The 25681-nt window shown below is 34.2% G+C and overlaps 3 protein-coding genes and 2 pseudogenes across 3 annotated transcripts; 3 read left to right on the forward strand and 2 right to left on the reverse strand.

Moving 5' to 3' along the window:
- LOC104760301 (28 kDa heat- and acid-stable phosphoprotein) lies at nucleotides 7–1901 on the forward strand. Its single transcript, XM_010483208.1, has 8 exons — nucleotides 7–129; nucleotides 757–797; nucleotides 891–968; nucleotides 1059–1145; nucleotides 1253–1287; nucleotides 1370–1455; nucleotides 1542–1607; nucleotides 1702–1901. Exons 1-8 carry the CDS (start codon nucleotides 63–65, stop codon nucleotides 1734–1736), a joined length of 495 nt encoding a protein of 164 aa, XP_010481510.1. The 5' UTR covers nucleotides 7–62; the 3' UTR covers nucleotides 1737–1901.
- On the forward strand, nucleotides 2090–3702 carry LOC104760302 (annotated as a pseudogene).
- On the forward strand, nucleotides 7114–9639 carry LOC104763069 (replication protein A 70 kDa DNA-binding subunit D-like). Its single transcript, XM_010486487.1, has 11 exons — nucleotides 7114–7245; nucleotides 7327–7438; nucleotides 7493–7591; nucleotides 7667–7763; nucleotides 7836–7960; nucleotides 8089–8173; nucleotides 8261–8393; nucleotides 8484–8677; nucleotides 8761–8884; nucleotides 8964–9176; nucleotides 9265–9639. The coding sequence occupies exons 1-11, from the start codon at nucleotides 7114–7116 to the stop codon at nucleotides 9637–9639; spliced, it is 1689 nt and encodes a 562-aa protein (XP_010484789.1).
- On the reverse strand, nucleotides 20654–21318 carry LOC104763070. The gene is made up of 2 exons (XM_010486488.1): nucleotides 21028–21318; nucleotides 20654–20857 (listed from the first exon to the last, which is right to left on the reverse strand). Exons 1-2 carry the CDS (start codon nucleotides 21316–21318, stop codon nucleotides 20654–20656), a joined length of 495 nt encoding a protein of 164 aa, XP_010484790.1.
- Nucleotides 21699–23833, reverse strand: LOC109130450 (annotated as a pseudogene).

Here is a 25681-nt window from a genome sequence, read left to right on the forward strand (position 1 = left end):
AGTATCAAATTCTTCTGTGGTTTCGTTTCTTGATTTGTGGTTTCTCTCTTAATTTTGAAACGATGGGAAGAGGCAAGTTCAAGGGTAAACCTACCGGCCAACGCCGATTCTCCAGTGCTGCTGATATTCGTAAGTTATGAATCGTTTTCTTTGATATTTGTAATCTTTTAGTTATGAATCGTTCTCTTTGATTTTTTTTTTTAAGTTCGATTTGATTCAATCTTCATTTCTTTTTTTTTTTGGGAGTTTTGGTATTTGCCCTAATTGGTTTTGCTTTGATTTTTGCCCTTTTTGGAATCGTGAGATTGTTTTAATTCGTTTCGTTGAATTGAATTAGTTGATATGCGTAAGGATTGGTAATATTTTCGATTTTTGATTGTTCTGCTGCTCAAGTCCTGTAGATTTATATGAGTTTGATGATCATTGAGTTCTTATCATTTTGCTCATGCCTTTGTGACTGGTGGAGGCTCGTTTGCTAGATTTATCCTTATCAGATGCTTTGCCTTTGTTTGTATAATGAAGCTTTTAAATTGGATGAGTTCATTGACTGGTTCCAGATTGTTGCTTGTTTGAACAAGTGATGTATAAAATTTTCTGGCTAGGATGGTGTATTGGTCTATGATCATAGGATTTTCATTAGAAGCGTTCAGTTTCGTGTAATCTGGTCCAGTTTTGGGTTTTCTGAAGCTGTAAAATTGAGAGATGTGTGGATCAATATTAGAGTTTTAAACTTATTCTTCTCTGTGTGTTTTGTAGTTGCTGGCACATCTGCTGCACGTCCTCGATCATTCAAACAGGTATTTTTGTGGTTTTCTTTTACCTCTATGATACTTTTGTTGATGTGTATGTCTGGGGGGTGAATCATTTGTCCTTTTTAATGACATTATCAGAAAGAAGCTGAATACGAAGAAGATGTTGAAAACGAGTCAGAAGAGGAATCTGAAGAAGAGTCCGAAGATGATGCTGATGTGAGTGAAAATCCTCCATGTTATTTGTTATGCGGCCTCATCTATTTTCTTTGTTGTACAATTCATCTTTACTTTGTATGTAAATATCAGGTGAAGAAGAAAGGAACTGAAGCGGTTATCGAGGTTGATAACCCTAACAGAGTAAGACCAAAGACCTTAAAAGCAAGAGACCTCGATGTAAGTCATCTATTTAGTAGTCAGTCAGTTTCTGTAAATCTGTAATGTATGTTTGTCTTTGACTCTTTGTAACTAAAGATTTTCTTTCTGTTCTTGCCATTTGTTAGGCTAGTAAAACTACTGAACTCTCAAGGCGTGAAAGGTCTATTACTAAGCTCTCTATCATTCAACAATTCTTGTTCAGGAACCATCTAAATATTATTGTCTTGAAATTATTTATGTAGAGAGGAGCTAGAGAAGCAACGAGCTCATGAGCGATACATGAGGCTGCAAGAGCAAGGCAAGACCGATCAAGCAAGGAAGGATTTGGGTAAACAACAAGAAATCTCTTGTTCTCTCAGTTACCTCTTCTCTACGCTTCTAAATGGGCTTATTGATTATCTTGTGTTTGTACAGATCGTTTGGCTCTGATTCGCCAACAGAGAGAAGAAGCTGCCAAGAAGCGAGAAGAGGAAAAAGCCGGTATAAACCACTGAAACACCTTTTACATTTGTGATGCTTTTGTTTCACAAACTGAAACTTTTCTGATCTTGTAATGTTTTGTGGTTCATTGCAGCAAGAGACGCTAAGAAAGTCGAAGGGCGCAAATGAGAGTTCCGTTGTAATCACTCAAAAGATCTACCTACTATGCCATTAAGTTGTGTTGTTTTTACATTTCTTCCGTTGATAAAAAGATAATGCTTCTGTTATTCTACTAAGGATTCTTGTTATCTCTCGATCTTTCAATACATTTTTAAGTTCGGTTTTAAAAGGGAATCAATGGCCAACCCTAGCCATTATTAAATTTAGTAAAGATTTGGATGTAGTTAATTCATTAATGAATTTATCCTGATCGTAGCATTGATCTGGAGAAGTCTCTATTAATTTAACTAGCAAAAAAAACAAAAACTCGTGTTATGGAAAATTAGTAACGGCGACGTATCGATAAGTAAAGGTTGAAGTTTCTCGGTAAATGAGTTTTTTTTTCTACCCGACGGCGACTCTCTCTCGATTCTCGTCTCTTTCTGTGTGTCTCCTCCGGTAAGTGTTTCTCGATTCTTTTCTTTCTCTGTTGGATTCTTATAGTTTGGTTGGGTTTGTTACGGATTCTCACTTCGATTATTGAACACTGAACATAATTTTTTCAGTAACTTTTTAGGGTTAAGAGTCATTGTTGCCTGAGGAAGCTATCAGCGTTTGTTTGGTTTTGTTATGTTTATGTCAAAACTTGAAACCATGCCTTATACTTGAGACTTGAGAGCTATAGTTAGGTCTTGTTTTAGTCTTCCTGTTGCTCTGATTGTGTTCTTCTCTGATTGTGGATTTGTGAATGTCTTGTTCTGGTTGTTGATTCTGAACCAGGGATAAGTAATCGAAGATGATGAATGAGCTGTTTCTACAATCTGTTAAAGACTGTGCTGGCATCTGTCATCCTGATTGCGAACGAGCAAGCAAGGAGCGAGAAGATTACGGTAACTTATCTAGAGCAACTTAGTCTTCATGTGCTTCTTTCTGTTTGTCAAAGAATCTAGAGCAACTCACTTTTTCATCTGTTTTTTTTTTTTTGGTCTTTGCAGATGCATCTGAACATGCAGCTATGGTAGCGGTGAATCTGATAAGCTCTGCACGGGTTATCCTCAAGCTCGACTCTAAGTATACTGAGTACTCAGCTCAGTATTTGGTGGATAACGCTGGCAAGGAAGACGAGCATGGAGAAATGGATCAGCAAAGCTCTGAGTTCACTATCGAAAACATTCTTCGGTATATGGTGGAAATGTTTGGATCGAGAAGGAAGATAGGCAGAGAGAAATTGATCAAGAACGCCGTCAGCTCACTGTCAAAGACTGCCTTGACTGTGCTTTCAAAAATGGGTTGCCTAGAAGAGAACATTGGGGACATTTGGGATGCACGTTTAAGGCTCCTCCATTTGGTTGTCACTTTCCTCGCGTCCCCATGAAAGGAGAAGTAATTGAGGCTGAGAATTTGGATGAAGCAGTGAAGCTGTTGATGGAACAACCAGTTGGAGCAAGACTGCATGTGTTCAGTCCAGACATTGAGAGTGTTGGAGAGGTAAAGTCTTGTTAGTGAAATTTTAAAGTTTTCAGAGATTAACAATGACAAAGATTTTGATCTAATCTTGTTCAATTTTTGTGTGGTGGTAGGGAATTTATGAAGGTCCGTCAGGTGATGGAACACGATATGTTGGACTTAGAGATGTGATGATAGTTGCTGTGAAGATGATCGAGGGAGACCTTGTTTTGACTGTGAAGCTATGCTACAAGAAGAAGACTTCGTTTGTGAAAGTGTGTGGGAGACGTATGTTTCAGCTTAATGGTAATGACGAGTCTCAGGTCAAAGAGCCAACATGTCTGCTTGTTGACTTCTGTGCCCTGCGCTTATCTATCAACTAAAACAAGTGCTGTGATCTTGGTAAGTATCTGGAGAACTTTATGCTAGTTGTGGAACTTTGTTTGTTGGTTCCGATATTAAGAATGTTTCTATTTGACTTATTATCTGTTGAAGTATCTTGAAAACGCTATGTATGTTTGTTTGTTGTCTGTTATTAAGATTGTTTTATAAGAATTTTTATCTGTGTTTTAAAAAGTTATGGCTACTTTCTAAAGAAAAAAATCAGAATCCTTATCCTTTTCGTAGCGACATTTATATGTGTGCGTGTTTTTGGTTCAAAGACGGTCTTATCGTGCAGTGAGTCACCATGATTTTAACAAACAATAGATACAATCGAAGATATCATTTTGTAACTATGGATACAATTTCTTCGAAAAGATTGGAAAACTGAGAAGAATGCTAAAAGATGCGACAGATAAGATTTTTTTTCACCTGAGACGGTGCATTTTCTTGAGTCAAACATTTGAAACATATTGCCGAATTCTATGATCCACAAATGGTTGGATGAACTAATGTTTTGTTGATTGAGACAAATTACTGGTTTTATCCTATATTTATGATTTTAAGTTCATGGACTCTCGTGTAACAGTCAGTTTGGAATTAACCTGTGTTTGGATTTCGGATTAGTGTTCAAAATCTCGTGTTTAGGTCGGCTCGTAGCTAAATTAGTTTCTTATTGGGAAAATGTCTAAAAAATATGATTTATTTAATATTTGTCAGAGAAAAAAACTTTTTTTGTTGCGAAAAAAATAGTCAAACAAATTTAAAGATAATAAAAAAATATATGAACTATCCTGATTTTCCGATTTACCGTACAACGGTTTTAACGACATTAACGTATTCATAAACATCTTTATAATTACAATCTTACGGAAAAGTTTCATTACTACCATAGCTATAATTATAACAAATTTCTTCTCTTTAGATATCTTGTCTTTATATTCAATTTTTATTTTCTATTAGAAATTTTAAAAAAAAGGAATAAGAAGTTAACAGTGTTTTGGATAACACCTAAAATAAAATAAAATGTATATACACCTAAAATATATATTTAATGGTAAATATTGATCTAAAGTCATCATCCATCATCACAAAATGAAGAAGCAATCTATTTCAAAAAGAAAAGGAAAAAAAAATTTTGGTCACTGATGATGCATCCTATTTCACGTGGACTTAACAGAAGAATTTTACGAAATTTTGCAATGTAAATCTAAATATTCGTCATTGTTTTACTTCTCTGATGGCCATCTATTTTGTATACATCGGGGTCGACGGATGTTGGTCATTATTTGCTTCTGAATTGTGTACGTCTGATCTTGTCATTGATGGTGTCCAATCCATTGTTCCATTCCATCTGTAGTTTTTTTGTTTATTAGTGCTTCTAACATGAACTCGTGAAGAGAGATTGAAGTAAATATTTTTGAGATGAGGATCTAAAATGAACCACTTACCGTATTGAGGCGGGGAGGTTTACACCTGAAGGATATTTGCTTAATTTGCAGTGTTGCTTTCTATCGACCTAATTCTGATTTGAGAAATGGAGCAATTGCATTTTGTATACTTTTATTTAGTGTTGAATGCAAAAGTAGACTCCATATTTGATATTCGAGAAACATAACCACTAAAGGTACTGAAATTACAGTTGACTCCCTTACGACCAAATAAAAAACAGAAGCCAAAATGACAGATGTAACCCGAGGAAGTCTGCAACAGATTTCTTAAGAAGGATTACAAATTGACGTCAACAAGAAGACATAAAAAGACGTCTACTCCTTAATTATATTTTTAAATTTTAATTAAAAAAATTATAAAAAATAATTTGATAAACCTATTGATCAAATAATTACCACATAGACTTCCTACATTGAAATAAAATAAATTTACATATAAACGAGTCAAATTAAACAAGGAAATGTTGATTAGGCTAAAATTATTTGATTTAGGGTTTGCTTAAGTAGACTTCCCTATAGACTATTGGTGGTTGACTTTGTTATGCCATCAACCATTAATATTATATTATCTTAATTCCACCGATAATTTAACCAAACCGATAGCTGAACTTAACCGAATGCGTACCGATTCCTTAATTTTAACCTAACCGGACAATTTAATCATATATATACTTCTCTCTATAAGTCAAACCTATTTTTTTATGTGATCTCTCTCTCAAATTTCTCTCTCAAAAATTCCTATATTGAAAAGTCTCATTTCTTTCTTCTTTCTCTCTAAAAATATTTGTTTTTTTTTTTTGACAAATTTCTACATCTAATTTAGTTCTACTTCTCACAAATCTTTCATTTTCTTCTTCGTCTCCTTCCTCTCACTTCTTCTCCTCGTTTCTTCATCATCTTCGTCACCTTTTCTCGTCTTCAATTCTCCCAACTCCTCCTTCTTCAGATCTGATTTTTTCCCATATCTGGTACACTTTCAGCCTCTACCGCCGAAGTAATCGAAGAAGATCTAGTGTTGCTTTCTATCAACCTAATTCTGATTTGAGAAATAGAAAATTGTGGTCGAAAGTTCTGTTTTAATAAGTATTTGTTAAAAAAGAAACTATGTATTAGGGATACAATATCCCACATTGGAAGTTGAGTAGGATCATAAGTGGTATATATTAGATATGGGCCTCTCCACTCATGGCCAATTGGTTTTGAGTTGGAAGTCCACAATCTAATATGGTATCAGAGCCCGGTCCGCACATGCCCAACCCAATCCACAATCGGCCCGACCCAATAGTAGGCCCACCGATTCATGCCCGAACATACCGAGATTGATGCTTAGAAGAACCATCATCTCGAGGGGACATATTAGGGATACAATATCCCACATTGGAAGTTGAGTAGGATCATAAGTGTAATATATAAGATATGGGTCTCTCCACTCATGGCCAATTGGTTTTGAGTTGGAAGTCCACAATCTAATACTATGATGAGATTTCTTGTTTAAACTTTAAAACAACTTAGAGGGGTGGAAAAAGAGATGGTGATTTTATAATGAATAATTATTGTTTTAGATTGGAAAAATGAATTAGTAACTGATAAATTTAAAATCTATCTTAACATTTTTGGAGTACAAATTTGTGTCCTTCCGGGGTTTTTTTACTGCTTTTAAACCGATTCATAAAATTGGATATTTCCTTTAGTTATCACACGGGTCGGGTTTTTTATAAACATTTAATCCGCTTATGAAAATCGGATCTTCCCTAAAAATATAACTAATACAATTTGCAACATCCCTAAAATATCGAGAGTACACAAACAATTTGGTAAGTGGTTATACGTATATTAATCAGAATCGATCCGTATATTCCTAATTATTCCTAATTATTGGATTTCATAAATCAAATCCTAACTATACTCAAAATAACGATGTCCATTACCATTATTTCCTAAATCATAACAAACAAAATCGCATGGATATTCTCTAAACTTGCGAATCAAAATTACATCCCACTCAAAATGAGAAAACCCTACCTACAACCTTCGAAACTATATATATGTGTCATTCTCTACCCAATAGAAAAACCACCACATCCAAAAGAAAACTTCATTACCTAAAAATTCCCACAGCTTACTCTGAAATGGCTGCCTCATTCGCTTACTTGAGAGACGTACGTCCATACAAAACCTCTTGGAGAATTCAGGTGAAAGTTCTCCATTCATGGCGCCCGACTACCAGCGAGAATCTTGAATGTATTTTCTCCGACGAAAAGGTTAATATCACCTACAAATTTGAGCCTCATTAATATTATTTTAATAATTATGCAAATGATTTATTCTTTCTATATTTACAGAATGTTAAGATTCATGCTATGCTGAAAAAGGACTTGGTGAACCGCTATGCCAACAAACTTACTGTTGGTGACTGGAAGTTCATTGAGACTTTCCAGCTGACTAATGCTTATGGTCAGTTCTGACCAACAAACCATCTATATAAGATGGCATTCATTAATGGAACAGTGGTAACTCCCAATGACTCTGTCTCTGATTCAAGCTACTTATCCTTGGTTGATTTCCACAAAATTATGAGCGGTGAACAAAAAGATCACATGTTGATAGGTAAGTACATTCCTAACCAGCTGTCAATAATAGATACTAATGTATATATCTCTAATTAATATCTATTTTCTATAGATGTCATGGGTCAGATTGTGAACATTGGAGAGATTGAAACTGTGGAGGCTAACAATAAGCCAACTGCAAAGCTGGATTTTGAGATGAGGGATCAAAGGTGAACGATTTTAAAGCTATGAAGTTTGCTAACTATTACATAACACTAACCTCCACTATTATTATGAATCAGTGATGAGAGATTGCCATGTACCTTGTGGGGAGAATTTGCAGAACAAGTTTACAGAGCTTGTGCTAAGGCTGATGGCATCATGGTTTTTTATGTAATCCGTTTTGCGAAAATCAAGTCTTACAATGGTAATAATAGTAAACTTCTCCTGCAATTTAACATATAGAATATAACTATCTCAGTATTGCATTAGATCTCATAAAATTTTAAATTATAAAAAGTAAACATCTAACTCTCATGTTCGTACAATTAACAGGTACAAAAAGTGTTGGCAATGCATACAATGCTTCACAAGTATATGTTAATCCGCCATTTCCAGAAGTAGATGTCTTTACCGCATCGTGAGTATCCTCCCACATATCTTATTCAATATCTCTAAAATATAACTTACATCAAATACTGCTTTTTGTTTTATTTTCACTAGATAGTCTTCCTAAAGATGGTCTGACTCTTACTATTCGTTCGAATCCTCCACGTCTCGCACTTCTGAATTCGATAAATGATGATAAGTGTCTCGAACACCTCAGAATGACCATCTCTGAACTTTTAGCTACTTACGAGGTATGTGCTTAATTATAAATAACCTTAGTTAAAGTGTAGAAGCCATTAGGTAAATAGTAACATAAATATGTTTCGTTTTCTCGACTTTAGGTAGGTAAAGTTAGACTACACTACACAATCTACGCAATAGATACAGATTGGGCCTGGTACTATATCAGTTGTCGTAACTGCAACAAGAAAGTGACTCCACTAAATGTCGGAGACAATACTATGAGCCAAAAGGGAACTAAACCAAAATTTTGGTGTGCTACGTGCAAGTCTCCAGTCAGTAGCGTTGGTCCAAAGTAAGTAGTGTTCCCTCAATTCTCCCTTTGAATGAAAAACAAAAATTAGTGCTTACGATTAACTGTTATAAATATGTGATCAGATATGGACTCTACGCTAAGGTACTGGACATCACTGGAGAAACTAAATGTCTACTGTATGATAGTGTTGCTCAAGATATCATTGGTGAACCCGCCACGTCTGTTCTTGGTGGCTGTCTTAAAGAGGTACTGTCATGATAAAATATCAATGTGAATGTTTCTGCAGTTATGGATGTATGTCTACTGAAATGTTCAACTATTGTAGATTGAGGACCCAGAAAACATTCCTCCACAAATTCAGGCTTTGGTTGGGAAAACTTTTGTCTTCCTCATTGCTGTAACTGCAGAAAACATTTTCGATGGGAAGGATTCGTATAGAGTCTCAAAAGTGCTGGAAAAGAATGGTCTGTTATCTGAAGATGCTCCTGAAGATTCTTTGGAAATGGTAACCCAGGGTACAATCGAATCTTGCGATCAGGTATTATTATAATATACTAGACTTATATACATCTATTTTCTGCTTTACGGTAGATTCTTATATGTTCTTCTATATATGTTTTCAACAGCTAATGTTGACTTACAGTCAAGACACAACCGACTCCACGACACCTTCATCAAAGCGGTTATATGCACCTAATGTTGAGTCTTCTGATCAAGCTTCCACCTCGAAAAAATTGCGTACACCATTGAATGAATTTGAAACAGGAGACAAGGAGTTTCTTTTGAAATGTGGGACTCTAGATTTTGAAGAGGGAGACAAGAAAGATAAAGTGATGCCTAATCAAGAGAAGGTGGCTAAGCCTATCTTGGCTATGCCACCTAATGAAGAGAATGTTACTAAGCCTACAGCAGTGATGCTTAAGGAAGAGAAGGTTACTAATCCTACAGCAGTGATGCCTAATGAAGAGAAGGTTACTAAGCAGGTTACTAAGCCTACATGAGTGATGCCTAAGAAAGAGAATCCCACTAAGGTTGTCGATGAGAAGAAAGCCAAACCTGTGGTTGTTAAGATCAAAAAGGAGTGATCCTACTATCTACACTATGGATCTAAAGTTTATTGTTTCCTTTTAGTTTTTTTAAGTTGTTTAAGACTACCAACTGGTTTCTACAGTTTCTAATTCATTTACTGATTTCAGAAATAATTTTGGTCATGTACCAATTTCCTTTCGGTTTTTAATAAAATGGGTCACAGTTTGGTTTAGTTCTACATACGTCTCCTGTTTAACTATCTTATTTTTGTATATTAACTGTCAGAATCCAGATTAAGTCAAAACCGCAGACGGAATCTATTAACAATTTTATGCTAAACCAAATTAATATTCTAAACTACCCTCTATATACTATGACATATTAATCTTCTGCTTAATGTATCTAATACAATTTCTTATGTATTAATTGAAACTTACTTGAATCGATGAGATGAGGCTATGCACCGGATTAAGTTATTCGAAATCGTCCAAATATCTGTAACACCATACCAAAATATTACTTTTATTTCAAATAAATCAGAACTCAATCATATTATTATTATATCCATATTTAAAATCATATTCAATAAAATCAGTAAAATCAGTAATATATAGCCATATATAAGTGATTTATCTATATAGCCATATTCAATAAAATCAACACTCACAATTTATCTACTTTGCCATATATAAGTTATTTGTATTTTTACATTCTATTCTAGGGTTCTACACCACTAGCTTCCCATAGCCGTCTTCATCAATTATAGACCCATTAGTAAAACTACCACTCAATCATGAAAAACTAGGATCACATAGCCTTCAAAGAGCATCAAGTCAAAATGCCACCTAAAAGATTGAGGAAAGAAGCAACATCTACACCTAAACAATGGAAACCGAAACATGGATCATCAAATGTTTAACCTCTGCAAATGCACACCGTGAGGGGATCATTCACCAAACAAGTCAAATCCTTTCTGCACAAGGTAACAACAACCCAATTAATACTTTCGATGTCAGACAATAAAAATTCTTTATAAATGTTGGCTTTCTCTAACATCATCTGTCCATAACATTATTGTAGCAATCACACCTACTAATAGATCTACGAAATGCAAAGCAGACCACCTTGTGCTGAATGGCATAACTAACATACAAGTGGTGGCATCAAGAAGATCTTCACCATATGTGGGTATTGATTCATCGTAAAGTATAGGTACAAAATCTTAAGGTCGTGAATTATACTAAATTTATTTACATAAGCTCACATTCCTGTTCTCTGATATTAAGAGAATGAAAATTTTAACAGGTTTATTGGGAACATTACCTCAATCACGTACCAAGGTCAACCAGAATGTTATGTACTCTCCCATAATTCCTATACAGAGTAAGGGTTGTCATTAGTTCTTAAAACAATATACACAATACTTAAATACTTAGTTAGTATTTCTAAATTTTCCTACCTCTTTTGCAGACAATAAAGGACCACCAATTCCATATCAGCTTCCATTAAACTCCTCTAATCTGGTCATAAGGGACATCACCAATATTCATTCGAACCATCAAACTCAAGAACACATCCGAATAAGAGAAACTCCATCTGAAAAGAAATTATCCAAAGGTTAGTGATAGCATATACTATATTAACTACGAATGAATAAAGATACTGAAGTTCATTGGTGCATTTCAGGAAAACAAATAACAGAACCTGCTTCATGCCTAACACAAAAATATACACAAAATACCAGCGGTCCTCATGACAATGATAGACAAACTTCATTAAATCTTCCAAGGAAAAATTTAAATGATGATTTTAATAATGCATATCCCGTTCTGTCTATCGAAGGTAATACTTGGATTTTGTTATTGTCTTTAACCCTACTGTGTATATTAATCATCAATGGTTTACTTTCAATATATTTTTTAAACGTGCAGGTAAAACTTTCGAATCACAAACCAAAATAGGTTCTGACATCGAATATGATGAAATGGAAGGACACTGCACAGATAATTACAGTGGAGACGAAACACAAGCACAAACATATGATTATAGTAGCCAAGAAGATGATGATTAAGTAACTGAGAGTCGACATGAACCAGCTATTATCAGTTCAATTATAGACGACGTGGATCCAAAAACCATTGATGATGAGGTTCGGGTGACATCAACCACCAAAAAGAAGTCCGGGAGAAGAAAACGAGTGGAAACAAACCCAAATAAAAAGAAAACAACCACATCAGCTAAAAAAAATCAAGAAAAAAACCTCCTAAGTCTACAAAAACAGGTACATCATCTTACACTAAACACATAGTGTTTTCAATTGAAACAGATTATTAAAACTAACATTGTGTTTTCGATTGAAACAGATTATCTTGACCATGGTGATCCTACATATACGTGTAAGTTTTGTGGGGCACTAATCTGGTTTGATGAACGCATAAACAAGAGGAGGAATCAAAATAATCTAATTTTCACTCTTTGTTGTGGACAAGGGAGTGTTAAAATCCCATTGCTTGCAGAATCACCAGACCTTATCAAGAAGTTGCTCTCAGATGATGATCCACTAAGCAAAAACTATCAGAAACACCAACGTGTATATAATATGGTGTTTGCAATGACTTCACTTGGTGGGAAAGTTGACAGATCAATACCTAAAGGTAAAGGACCAAACATGTTTCGGTTACAAGGACAGAATTACCATTTAATAGGAAGTTTGAAACCAGAAAATGGTGATTATGCAAAGTATTCACAGCTATACATTACCGATACTGAGACTGAAGTTGATAATAGAGCGATTGTGATTAGGTAAACCGATTATAAACTCGACCTACATTTAAAACTCTACAAATTTCGTTTCTTCTATCTGATTATATGTTTATTCTCTAAATATGGCAGCAAAGGAAAAAGCAAACCTCCAGATGGTGGGAAACATAACTTGAAGAAGGAAATAATTGAATCCATCATCCAATGCTCAACACAGTCAATCCTTATGTCCAAAACTTCCGTTCAGCGAAAGATAGGTTTGAGTCAAATACTGATGAACCGTTTCACATGAGAATTGTTTCCGATCGTATTGGAGTTGATGGAAGAACTTATAGCATGCCTAAAGCATCTGAGGTTGCAGCATTAATACCAGGTGATTTCAGGAAAGAGATGCCATCCAGAGATATAGTTATAGAAGAAAAAAGTTATGGGCGCCTATAGAGAATCAGTGGAATTCATATATCCTACTTGGCTCTACAGTATCCACTGATATTCTGTTATGGTGAAGATGGGTGGAGGCCTGGTATAGAAAAAGCTTTCACAGGAATAAACAACCAGAACAAGAAAAAATGTATAAGCATGCGACAATGGTTTGAACTGATGGTTATCCTATTTATAGGAGGCGTCGTTCAAAACATTTTGTAGAGAATGGTGGCATCAAATGTGACAATAGGTATGTGGTACCTTACAATGCTAAATTATCTCTTCGTTATCGAGCTCACATAAACGTGGAGTGGTGCAATCAAAGCGGTTCAATCCAATATCTTTTTAAGTACATCAATAAGGGTCCAGACCGTGTCGCTGTCATTGTGGAGCCGGCTAACAAAACCACTAACGAAGATACTAATGTTGGTGGACCAACGGTTCAAACTGAAAAGAAGAAGAACAAAATCAAAGATTTCTTTGACTGCAGGTTACTTTTAAAAATTTGTGTCGCATTTGCAAAAATTAGTGCTACATTTTCAATCGTAAACAAGTTTATTAAACAGTTTTGTATGATATAGGTACGTCTCGGCATCAGAAGCTATATGGAGGATATTTAAGTTCTCCATCCAATACAGATCAACCCCTGTCCAGAAGTTATCTTTTCATGTAGAAGGAAAGCAACCAGCATATTACGATGAAGATGAAGAAATAGAAGATGTTTTAGACCATGTGGCTAATCAAGATTCTCAATTCATGGCTTGGATGACTTTGTGTAGGAATAATGCAATTGGAAAAAATGGAAAACCTGCTAGAGAACTCACCTATGTGGAAATTTCTGGATACTTCACTTGGGATGGGAAGAATAGGCAATTCACTAAAAGGAGTCATGGATTTTCATTGGGTCGGATTCATTATGTGCCCAGAAAACTAGAAGACGAGTATTTTTTTAGAGTATTACTTAATATTGTGAAGGGTCCAACATGTTTTGATGACATCAAAACCTACAATGGTGTTACCTACAAATCATATAAAGAAACATAGTTTGCCCGTGGGATCATATCTGATGATCAGTTTTGGATTGATAGTCTTATCGATGCAAGTTATTGGTGTTTTGGTGATTATTTAAGGAATTTTTTTGCAATGCTGATTCTTTCAGACTCTCTATCAAGACCAAAACATGTATGGGAAGAAACATGGAAGCTTCTATCAGAAGATATTGAAAACAAGAAGAAAGAAGAATATAACAATCCAGTTTTGTGCGATCCAAGTTGTTTCAATTAAGCAAAGTGCTTTCATCAATTTGCAATGCATAGTTTTTTTTAAGCGTCAACCATCAGTTTTTCTTGGAGTCTTTACCTACTATTGTTTCCAATGGCTGTTTTATTTGTATGTTGTTATGCTTTGCAGATCTTACTTTAACAGAAGCAGAATTAAAGAACTATGCGTTGCAAGAGATAGAGAAGATAATGCTATCTAATGGAGGATCTCTGAAAAATATTGGAGACTTTCCACATCCATCCACAGAAGGAATAGATAATACCAACCGTATAATTGCTGAAGAGATGAGGTACAACCGTGATGAATTACATGAAAAGCATGACGAATGGATTCAAATGCTCACAGATGAGCAGAGAGGGGTTTATGATAAGATAACTGGCGCTGTTCTCAACAATCTTGGTGGATTTTTCTTTCTATATGGTTTCGGAGGAACAGGAAAAAAATTTATGTGGAAGACACTTTCAGCAGCTATAAGATCTAAAGGAAAGATAGTACTTAATGTGGCATCCAGTGGCATTGCTTCATTGTTGTTAGAAGGTGGTAGGACTGCACACTCTAGATTTGCCATACCTCTCATAGTTGATGACTATTCTCTATGTAAAATAAAGCCTAATTCAGATTTGGCAAATTTAATCAAAAAGGCATCTCTTATCGTCTGGGACGAAGCACCAATGATGAGCAAGTATTGTTTTGAGTCTTTAGACAGAAGCTTTTCTGACATTATAAGAGACGTTGAGAACAAGGTATTTGCTGGAAAGGTTCTGGTCTTCGGAGGTGATTTCAGACAAGTACTTCCTGTGATTAATGGTGCAGGACGGGCCGAAATAGTCTTATCAGCTCTAAATGCTTCTTATCTATGGGATCACTGTGAAGTTCTAAAGCTGACGAAGAATATGCGTCTACTAAAGAAAAATTTGAGTGTGGAAGAAGCTAAAGAGATCCAAGAGTTTTAAGATTGGCTTTTAGACGTTGGTGATGGTAGAATTTCAGAACCTAATGATGGTGAAGCTCTAATCGATATCCCTGAAGATTTCTTGATTACAGAAGCAGATAATCCTATTGCAGCTATTACTAGGGAAACATATGGTGATCCAGCATTGTTAGGAGATAATCGTGAAGCAGAATGCTTTAAAAAAAGAGCCATTTTATCACCAACCAATGATGACGTCAATACAATAAACCAGTATATGCTAGAGAAACTAGATAGTAAGTTTTCTGATTTATACACATAATTTATAATTTTAACGTTTACATCTATAATGTCATACATTGTGATCAATATGTTACTAACACACTGTCACGTTAATATACAGGTGAAGAAATGGTTTATCTAAGTGCTGATAGCATTGACCCAACAGATTTGGACTCTCTAAAAAATCCAGTAATTACACCAGATTTTTTAAACAGCATAAAGCTGTCAGGTTTACCACATCACAGCCTGTGTTTGAAAGTTGGAGCTCCTGTGATGCTGCTTAGAAACATTGATCCAAAGGGTGGGTTATGCAATGGTACTAGACTTCAGATAACTCAAATGGCGGCACATGTTGCAGAAGCAAGAGTAATAACAGGCAACATAATTGGTGATATTGTCTTGATTCCACAGATTGTTCTCACACCATCAGACACCAAACTCCCTTTCAAAATGAGGCGATGACAGTTTCCATTATCAGTGGCTTTTGCTATGACTATTAACAAAAGTCAGGGACAATCTCTAGAGCATGTTGGATTATATTTACCAAGACCAGTGTTTTCTCATGGACAGCTATATGTTGCGTTATCTAGGGTAACTTCAAAAAAATGGTTGAAAATCTTAATTGTCAACAAAGAAGGGAAGATCGAGAGGAAAACAACTAATGTTGTTTTCAAAGAAGTGTTTCAGAATTTATAAATTAATGTTATGAAAAGGTATGTCTTTGAACCAATTTTAGCATGCCTATACAATGTTATACTGAGAAGCAACTAACTATATATTTTCGTACTGTAGGTGTTATCACCCATTTCTAGACATACCTACAGAGTTATGTTTAGTAGACCACAGGTCAGTAAACATCATTTGAAAATATATTGCATTGCTAAATGTTTTCGTTTCCTTACTTTGCTTAATAAGATATATTTATATTAAGATTTATCAACAACTATCATTTAGCATGGAATCATATTTATAATATATTATCAAATATATACAGACCCTTGTCACCTTACCTTTTCAAATATATACAGACCCTTGTCACCTCACCTTACCTTATCAAAACTTTCTTCAATATATATTTAAAACTTTAAGAAAGATTAGATCATATTTAGCATGAAATTTTGTTCTAATCTTTCTTCAATTCATGTTGTTGACAAAAAAAAAAAAAAAAATCCATGTGACCTTTTAGTTGAAATTTCACATTTTTAAAATTATTAGTTACCTTACCGAAAACCATATATACAAAGGAAAATATTAATCACACAAAAAAGCATGTACGGTTATTCGATTTTTTTTTTTTGTTTCTTTTTGTTTTTTTTTTGTTTTTTTTGGTTATCCAACCTCAACAAAATATAAGATAAAGTGAACATAAGAAAATATATATATATAGAACAAATTTTAGTGAAGCTATAACTTAATTTCATTTTTTTCTTTCAACAACACTATCTGATTACTGCCCGATAACCCTTTGCAATGTCCTCTATAAGATAGTCTCCAAGTGCTTAGTCCAACGACTGAAACCCACACCTAAATGATATCGTCTCTGATGCACAAGCCACTTTCATTCAAGGCTGCATCATACAGGATAATGTAATGATTGTTCATGAACTGATGCATTTCTTGAAGGTTTGAAAACAAGTTTCAAAAACACATATGGCTGTAAAAACTGAAGTCAGTAAAGCATATGACAGAGTTGAATGAAATTTCTTAAAAACAACACTACAACTTTTTGGTTTTTGCGATTCTAGATGGATCATGTCGATTATGAAATTTGTCAACTACTCTGTTTTGATCAATGGTGTGCCTTATGGTAATATAATACCAGCACGGGAATACGTCAGAGAAATCCCTTGTCACCTTACCTTTTCATACTCTGCTCAGACATTTTAAGTCATTTAATAACTTCTAGAGCAAAGGATGGTGATATTAGGGGAATTAAAATAGGTAATGGTGTACCAAACATCACTCATTTACAGTTTGCTGACGACTCCCTCTTCTTTTGTCAAGCTAATAAACGAAACTGCTAAACTTTGAAAGATGTTTTCGATATCTATGAATACTACTCAGGCCAGAAAATAAACACATCAAAGTCAATGATAACTTTTGGCTCTCGAGTCTATAGAACAACTCAAGACAAAGTAAAATCAATTCTCAACATACCAAACCATAAAGGAGGAGGAAAATATCTAGGACTCCCGGAACAGTTCGGATGGAAGAAGAAAGAGATGTTCACTTACATTATAGACCTAGTACGTAAGAAAAAGAACTTCCCGTTGGAGTACAAAGACTCTGTCACCTTCAGAGAAAGAAGTAATGCTTAAATTGGTTTCAGTTTCAATGCCTGTATAGGCTATGCCATGTTTTAAATTAGCAAAGGGTGTCATTTCAGTTATTAGCTTTACTAATGAATTTCTGGTGAGAAAGAAATTCTCATCAACGAGGTATCCCTTGGATTTCATGGTCGAAACTAAAACACTCAAAAAAAGAGGGTGGTTTAGGTTTCGGAGACTTAAGGAAGTTTAATGATGCCCTGCTTGGAAAACAAGCGTCCAGACTTCTTAAATTTCTAAATTCTCTTTTCGCAAGAGTTATGAAGGCAGGTTATTATCGAGATGATGACATTTTTGATGCAAAATAACGGAAATGTCAATCTTATGGATGGTCCTCCTTGTTACATAGACTTGATCTGATCAAAAAATGTTCACGATACTTGGTTGGAGATGGTAAGTCTATACGTCTAGGCATTGATAATAAAATAGAAGGCTATCCGCCTCGATCGGTAACAACATATGATCCACAATGCAATATGACAACAAAGGTCTTGCTTAAAAAAAATTGGAACTACCGTACTTGGGACTCACAACAAATAGAGACCAATATCATTCCAGAAGATTGTCCAGCTATCAAAAAGTTATATATCTCACAGGTTGAAACAGAAGATAAACTAATATGAAACTATATACTTTCTGGGGAATATACAGTTAAATCGGGGTATTGGTTCCTCACTCACAATCCTTTTAATCCAAATCATGTCCCAAACATCCCTCATTGCTCGGTCGAATTGAAGAATAAAATATGGAAGCTCCAAATTTTACCAAAAATCAAACATTTCCTCTGGCAAGTTGTCTCAAAAGCTTTACCAACAACAACTCAACTACGCACTAGGGGTATGAGTATTGACGTTATCTGTCCAAGATGCAATCAAGAGGATGAATCAATTCTTCATGCCCTTTTTACCTGTCCATTTGCAAAAATGGTTTGGCGTATGTCGAATACCCTTTCCCTAAATATAAACCAACTGGATGCGAATGAAGAGTCGTCCATTGCAACTCTTCTAAATCTAGCAAACCAATAAAACAATATATAAGACTCTCTTTTACCTTTTTAGCTATTATGGCGATTATGAAAAGCAAGAAACACTCTGGTGTTTGATGACATTCGTGAAGGAGCTACAAAAACGATTTTAAAAGCATTCTCTGAATCAAAAGAATGGATAAATAACCTTTTACATACTGCAACTAATAATGGAACCAATCCTAATCCAATCATATCCTCTTGGTCTCCTCCAATCTCTCATATGTTTAAATGTAATTTTGATGCAGCCGATAATTCTCACAGCCATGTAACGACGGTGGATGGATTATCCGGAATTAATATGGGGAACCTATGGTTTGGGGAGCAATAAAATAATATCTTTATCAATTAGCATTAGAAGCAGAAGCGAAGGCATTATTATCGACTCTACAACATACATGGATCCGAGACTATAATTCGATAATTTTTTAAAGATGATTGTGAGACTCATCAAACTTGACAAGGACATCAAGAAAATGCTTCTCTTATGAATTTACTTAGAGATATTCACCTATGGAGATCTAAGTTCCAACATTTTATTTGTATTTTTACAAAGAAGATTTGTAATGTAGTTGCTTATACACTAGAGAAATTCGGTTGTCAAAATGTTGATTACCATGTTGAGTCTGTATCAAAGCCTCTTTGGCTTGTGAAATCCCTGTGTAATGACACTTTTTAAGTAAATCAAATTTTCTTTGCATAAAATAAGAAGGTCATGATTTCATAAGTTTAAAGATACAAAACAATAAATTGATATAATTAATAACTAAATAAATCACAGAAATCCTTTATTAAAATATGATTATATTTGTCTACGATAACAATCGATCTTCAATGTCTTCTATATTTGCAAACCAAAAAAAATTGTTTTAGTTATCGTTACAAGATATTTTTTTGCAAAATCATTAAAACTTTTCTTAAGAAAAAGAAACTCACAAGGTAATAAAGGGCACCGTTTTGGAGAGATTGAAAAGTGACACCATTTTCATCTGTAAGAATAGGCTGGCCAAAAGAGTTGATCAAAATAGCATCGTTTCCAAAAGCTTCCTTAACGTTGAACTATGCCGCAGCCACTTCGACATGCTGCGGTCAATTTATCCGGAGAAACACAATCTTCGACGTTTTCACCACCATGAAATACTATAGCTCATTCTTTGTATCATCAATGAGACACGTTTTAATAACTAATGTTAGTCAACATAATTAAATAAAACTAATTTACCCAAAAAAAATTTACAGTAAAATCTATAGACCAAAACGTCTTTTCCAACAAAAAAGACGTATGCATGCGTTATTCGTTCCAGAAAAAATCGATAGTTGATTAATATTTTTTTGAGATTAATTTACTTATATATATATATATATATATAATATACATATAGATGGATGTCAATACATATCTATTTATGTGTGATGTGTTACATGTGTAAATTCTAAGCATTTCAAAAATATTTGATGTGTAAATTATAAGTTATATACAGTATATATATATATATGTGTATATATAGATATTCTAAGAATATGAATCAATTATCTATATAACATTAAACATGCCCAAAAAAAAATATAGTTGAACTATTTAATATTACTATATGGAAACGTTTAATTACCTTGAGATTGATTTGTGGTCAATGGAAGAGGAGAAAAACAATCTCCACTGCCGCCGTTTGCATCTCCACCAATGGCGGATCTAGAAAAATTGTTTGATGGTGTCAAAATAAATGTTTAAATCTTTTTACAACCCGATAAAAACATAACCACAAATATTATCGAAAGAAAGGTTATAATAGCAACAATACAATTGCAAGTCATTATAAAAAAACCAGTCTTTAGTCATCCCAAATAATTCATCACAAACCTTCATCTTAAAGATGTATCCTACGCTCACTCATGCTTTGAAAACGTTTTATCACCGTCTCATTTGTAACAGATTCAAGAACATGTTTTTCGATATAACACACAAGACAATCACTTAAAAACTAATCACCAATACGGTTGCGGGCTGTTGTCTTCACGATGTTCATTGCTGAGAAACATCTTTTATTGCTTGAGGTCGCGACAGGTAAGATTAAAGATAGCTTCACAAGTCGATAAATCAAAAGATGTGAAAGATGTTTCCTTGTCTCCACCATGACCTGAGCAAGATCTCTAAGACTCTTCAAAGTAGTAAATCTATCATCTTGCTGCACATTATCATAATATATGTCCAAATGATGATCAACAGATTTCCGCTCCACAAAACTAAGTCATCCGGATAAAACTCAGCCAATCTCATCAGCTTTGATTTGTCAAAATCCGAAAATGAATTGATCGGACTCAAGGACGCTGTGCAAACAAGTAGGTCAGAATTTACCTCATTAAAACGATCATTAAACTCTAGAAGTTGCATATCTAAGACGGTGTAGAAACAATTCACTTTATAATGATGCAAGTTGCTTTTATTAGTTATTTTCCTTGGCATTCTTGAATTAACAAAGTTTCCCGCCATGTTCAGCATTTCTGTGTTATTTTTCTCGCTAAAGGAGAGAACTTTCTCCATAAAAGCATCCCATCCATCATCTCTAAGGTTCTGCAGCTGTCCTTTAGTGGACTTCACCATTGACATAGCATTCAATATATCTTGATCTCTTTGTTGTAGAGCCATTGATAAGTTATTAGTGAGTCCGAGAAGAAGTAACATCAATTGAAGATAGAAGACGAAATCAAACGTGTGAAAATATTTGAGGAGACCATATGCTTGTCTTCTTTTTGTGGTCTCACTGCCTTCATCTTGTATATACTTGAGAACCTCTATGACGGAAGTAAACAGCTCAACCAGTCGAAGTAATGTTCTATAATGTGACCCCCAACGAGTAGTTCCAGGTCTTTGAAGTGAAAGCACTTGATTTTGTCCAGTTCCACTCCTAATTCATCATTACTAATCTCTTCCTCTACTTTCTTTCTATGACTTTCTCGAATCATGTCTTTCTTCTTACATGAAGCTCCAACCACATTCATCAAAACAGAAATCATATCAAAAAAGTTTCAAACTTGAAAATGCTTTTTTGCAATTGCCACAACAACTAGCTGAAGTTGATGAGCAAAGAAATGAACATAGTGTGCATAAATACTTTCTTTTGAAATCAATGTTCTCAATCCATTGAATTCTCCCTTCATATTTCTAGCTCCATCATAACCCTGCCCTCTCACTTTTTTCATACTCAGTCCATATTTAGAAAACATAGAATCAATAGCATGTTTTAGTGATATCGCAGAAGTATCCACATGAACAACACCAAAAAATCTTACTTTGACGATCCCATATCTATCAACAAAATGTAAAACCACAACCATTTCCTCTTTATCGGAAACATATGCAGATTCATCGACGAGCAAACCAAAGACATCGTTATCAATTTCTTGAATATTGATTTAATCACTTATTCAGCAAAGCAAAGCAATGCACAATATCCTTTTGAATTGGAGGAGACACCATTTGGTTGTTATTTGGAGCATTATTCAGCACAACCTATTTTATAGCCTCATTTTGCTCAGCAGTATACTTCACAAGCTCTAAGAAATTCCCTCTATTTGATGACTCTTCCGATTCATCATGGCCACGAAAAGGTAATCCTTGGTGTAGCAAGAACCTTGAAGTGTCAAGAGAAGCATTCAACCTAATATGATACTCATTTTTCACAATTTCAGTTTGCTTGTGCAGAGAATGTATGATAGACTGACCTTGTCTCATCAAGTTGTTACACTTGTTTTTGGCATTGTTGTGTAAACTGCCCACACCACCAACGTGAGAAGCCAATCTCTTTGCCTTATTCCAACCACAAAAGCCCTCTATTACAGAAGCGTCATTACCTCCTCGTTTTGCAACGTGATCTCTGAATAAATAACAACACAAACAAAACGCTTCATCCTTCTCCACACTATACTCCAACCAATCATCATATTTATCAAACCATTTTGGATTAAACCACCTTTGAAAATTTCTTATCTTTCTTTGTGGAAAGATATGACTGCGGTGTTGACAACGTCTCCTAGTTAAATATAGACGCCATGCTTCGTCTCTTTGATTAGGATGATAGTCCAATATTCTTTTTCACTACAAGAAATATTGACATCACTAGCACACAAAAAGGCTATTATAGGGATTTGGTAGCGCTTTCATAAATGCTATGACATGAGGAGCTACAATAGCCCCCTGACATATCATAGCGTTTTTTAGTACGCTATGAAATGTTGACCTATTATAGCGCTACTGGTCCGCTATTGTACAATTTATTCTAGCTCCTATTCGTGCTATTGTATTTGTTTATATGGCAGACTTTTTTTTGCTATTTTATATATTATAATAACACATTTAAAATGCTGTTGGATATTGTCTCGTGACTTTATGGTTTTTGAATTTAACTTATAGTAGCAGAAAACGTAAGCTATATGAAAGTATTGTATATCAATTCTATTCTGCTATTTTATATTATTTAGTGGCTATTGTTATGTGCTATATTATCGTTTATAGTAGCGTATGGAAAATGCCAGTGAATATTGTTTTATAGCTTTGTTTGTGTGCTATGATATACGTTCTCATGGCTTTTTTTGTAACATGTTTTTATTTATAATGGCACTTCGAAAATGTTGTATAGCTTGCAATGGTGTATTTAAGTAGATCTATATTGAATACATATTAAATTACATCATATATAATATATTATTTGAATCATTGTATAAAATATAATTTGATTTAATTGATGAAAGACAATAAGATCAGAAAATATGAAAAGTTAACAAAGTCTAAACATAAATATCAAAAGTTAACAAAATTTAAATATAAATATCAAAAGTTAACTAAGTTTAAACATAACAAAGACAATGAACTCTAAGATTACAATCTTCAAGGAGCGTTGCCAGATCGAGAGGACCCTTCTACTTTAGGGCGTTTGTTTTGGATGTTTCAGATACATCTCTTGTACAGTGGATCAATGTCTTCTTTGTCTACCTCGATGCGTATTAAGTAGCCTAGGTGAGAGAGAGATCGTCTGTACTCTAGCATTGTTATCTCCTTCACATCATCATCCGCAGCACTTCCTTGACCTTGCTCACCTTGTTGTCTGAGTTTCGGTATAACGTTCTTTGCTGGGAGGCCACATATGATTCCTTTCGCTTTCCATTGAAATCGTTTCTATCCCATTAGTTTTGGTTTCTTTTTTGTATCAACAATCAAAAGAAAGCAATTAATTTCAATCAAAATTTACATACTTTTACAATCGACTGAACAAAGGAGGAAAAAAAAGAGAAACCTGGTACAATCGATTACAATCAATACAAAGAGGGAAACAAGAAGATTTCTAGATCCAAAACCTGAAAACGAGAAGAGAGGAAAAGGGAAATGAGAAGATCATTAGATTTGGGACCGTAAAACCTTTTTTTGATTCGGAAAAAATGAGGAAAACAAAAGCTCTAAACCTTTTAGATCTGGCAGAGAATCGTCGAAGATTGAAAACCAGAAGCTGCAAATGAGTATAATCGTTGATTATGTAGACAATAAAAAGATATCGAGATGTACAAAAGTAAGAAAAGAAGGGTTAAGTAAGAGTTGATTGATGACCGTTAGATTGCATCTAATCGACGGTAGATATGAAGTATTTGGTGATTCACACCTTAATGAATCAACCAATGAAATAATTGTTTAAGTATTAACATGTTAATAGTATAATATTTTGTTATGTTTATTTGTATAAATTTTGAAATATGGTGATAAAATAAATAAAATTAATTTGTTAAGTTCTACATTGTCTAATTCATGTTTTACTAAATTTATTTGGTAAGTTCTACATTGTCAAATTCATGTTTTATATACTAGTGTACAATGCCTTCAACAAAGAGATACAAATTTAGGGTATAGAGTATAGGGTTTAGGGTTCAGTATATGAATGGTTAATGGTGTAAAAATGAAATACAGATTTAAATTTCATATTTTAGACTTAATATAATATTAAACTTTAAATTAAATTTTTATTACTAAGAGATAGACTACATGTAGGGTTTAGAGTATATGGTTTAGGGGTTAGATAGTATAAGAATGTTGAATGGTGTAAAAAAATCGAAGTTTCATATTTTTAATTTATAAAATTTGAAAATTTAAAAAATAGAAGTTTTATATGTTAGATTTGATAAAATTATAAAATTGCCAAATATTTTTTTTTAAATAGGGTTTAGGGTTCAGTAAACGGTATTTTCACAATCCATATCTGATTATCTTATTTTCTAATTTTTTTCCAAACTATTAGGAATATTAGTATATTGAATTTTTCTTTGTCCGATCATCAAACTATATGTCCTATAAAGTTGTTTTTTTATTGTATATATTTTTAAGTAGGTGTGAAACATTATATATAGAAAGATCCATTAATTAAATTATTCCTGCCCAGTAGATTAATATCTGAAAACATACATAGTCTGATTTATTAAAACCTTAGAATTCAAAATAAACAAACATCATGGAAAAACAAGTCTACGAACAAATAAAAAAAACAAGGACATGTCTAAAACTTAGAAACAAGTTCCCCCATCTATAACATCAGCTGTTGTCATTCCAGAAAAAAATAGAATAAGTTAGCCATCAGTTGTTGTCAACATGTTTTGCACACATGTAAAATTAAATTATATACTAACTATTACTATTTTATCTTTTGGCCAGGCAATAGAAGTTCCAAGCGCATCTTTCATATACTCGATTTCAGAAGATTGCCTCCAAACTGCAGCATCTTTAACAATGACAACATCAACCCATACTCGACAAACATTAGGCCCCAAAGGAACGTGATGTACAACTTGCTCAGGATTGTTAGACGACCACCGTCCTTCAGCAACAACAACCTTCTTCCTGGATATATCCATCAACTTGCATTTTGAATTTGCTTTGAATACGAGACGCTTCAAGAACAACCAGCTAAAAAATGAAGGCATAACTCAACAGGAACAACCACAACCAATCATGCAAATTTTATCCACAGCCC

The sequence above is a fragment of the Camelina sativa genome, chromosome 18 (genome assembly GCF_000633955.1).
Source record: "Camelina sativa cultivar DH55 chromosome 18, Cs, whole genome shotgun sequence".
Lineage (NCBI taxonomy): Eukaryota > Viridiplantae > Streptophyta > Magnoliopsida > Brassicales > Brassicaceae > Camelina > Camelina sativa.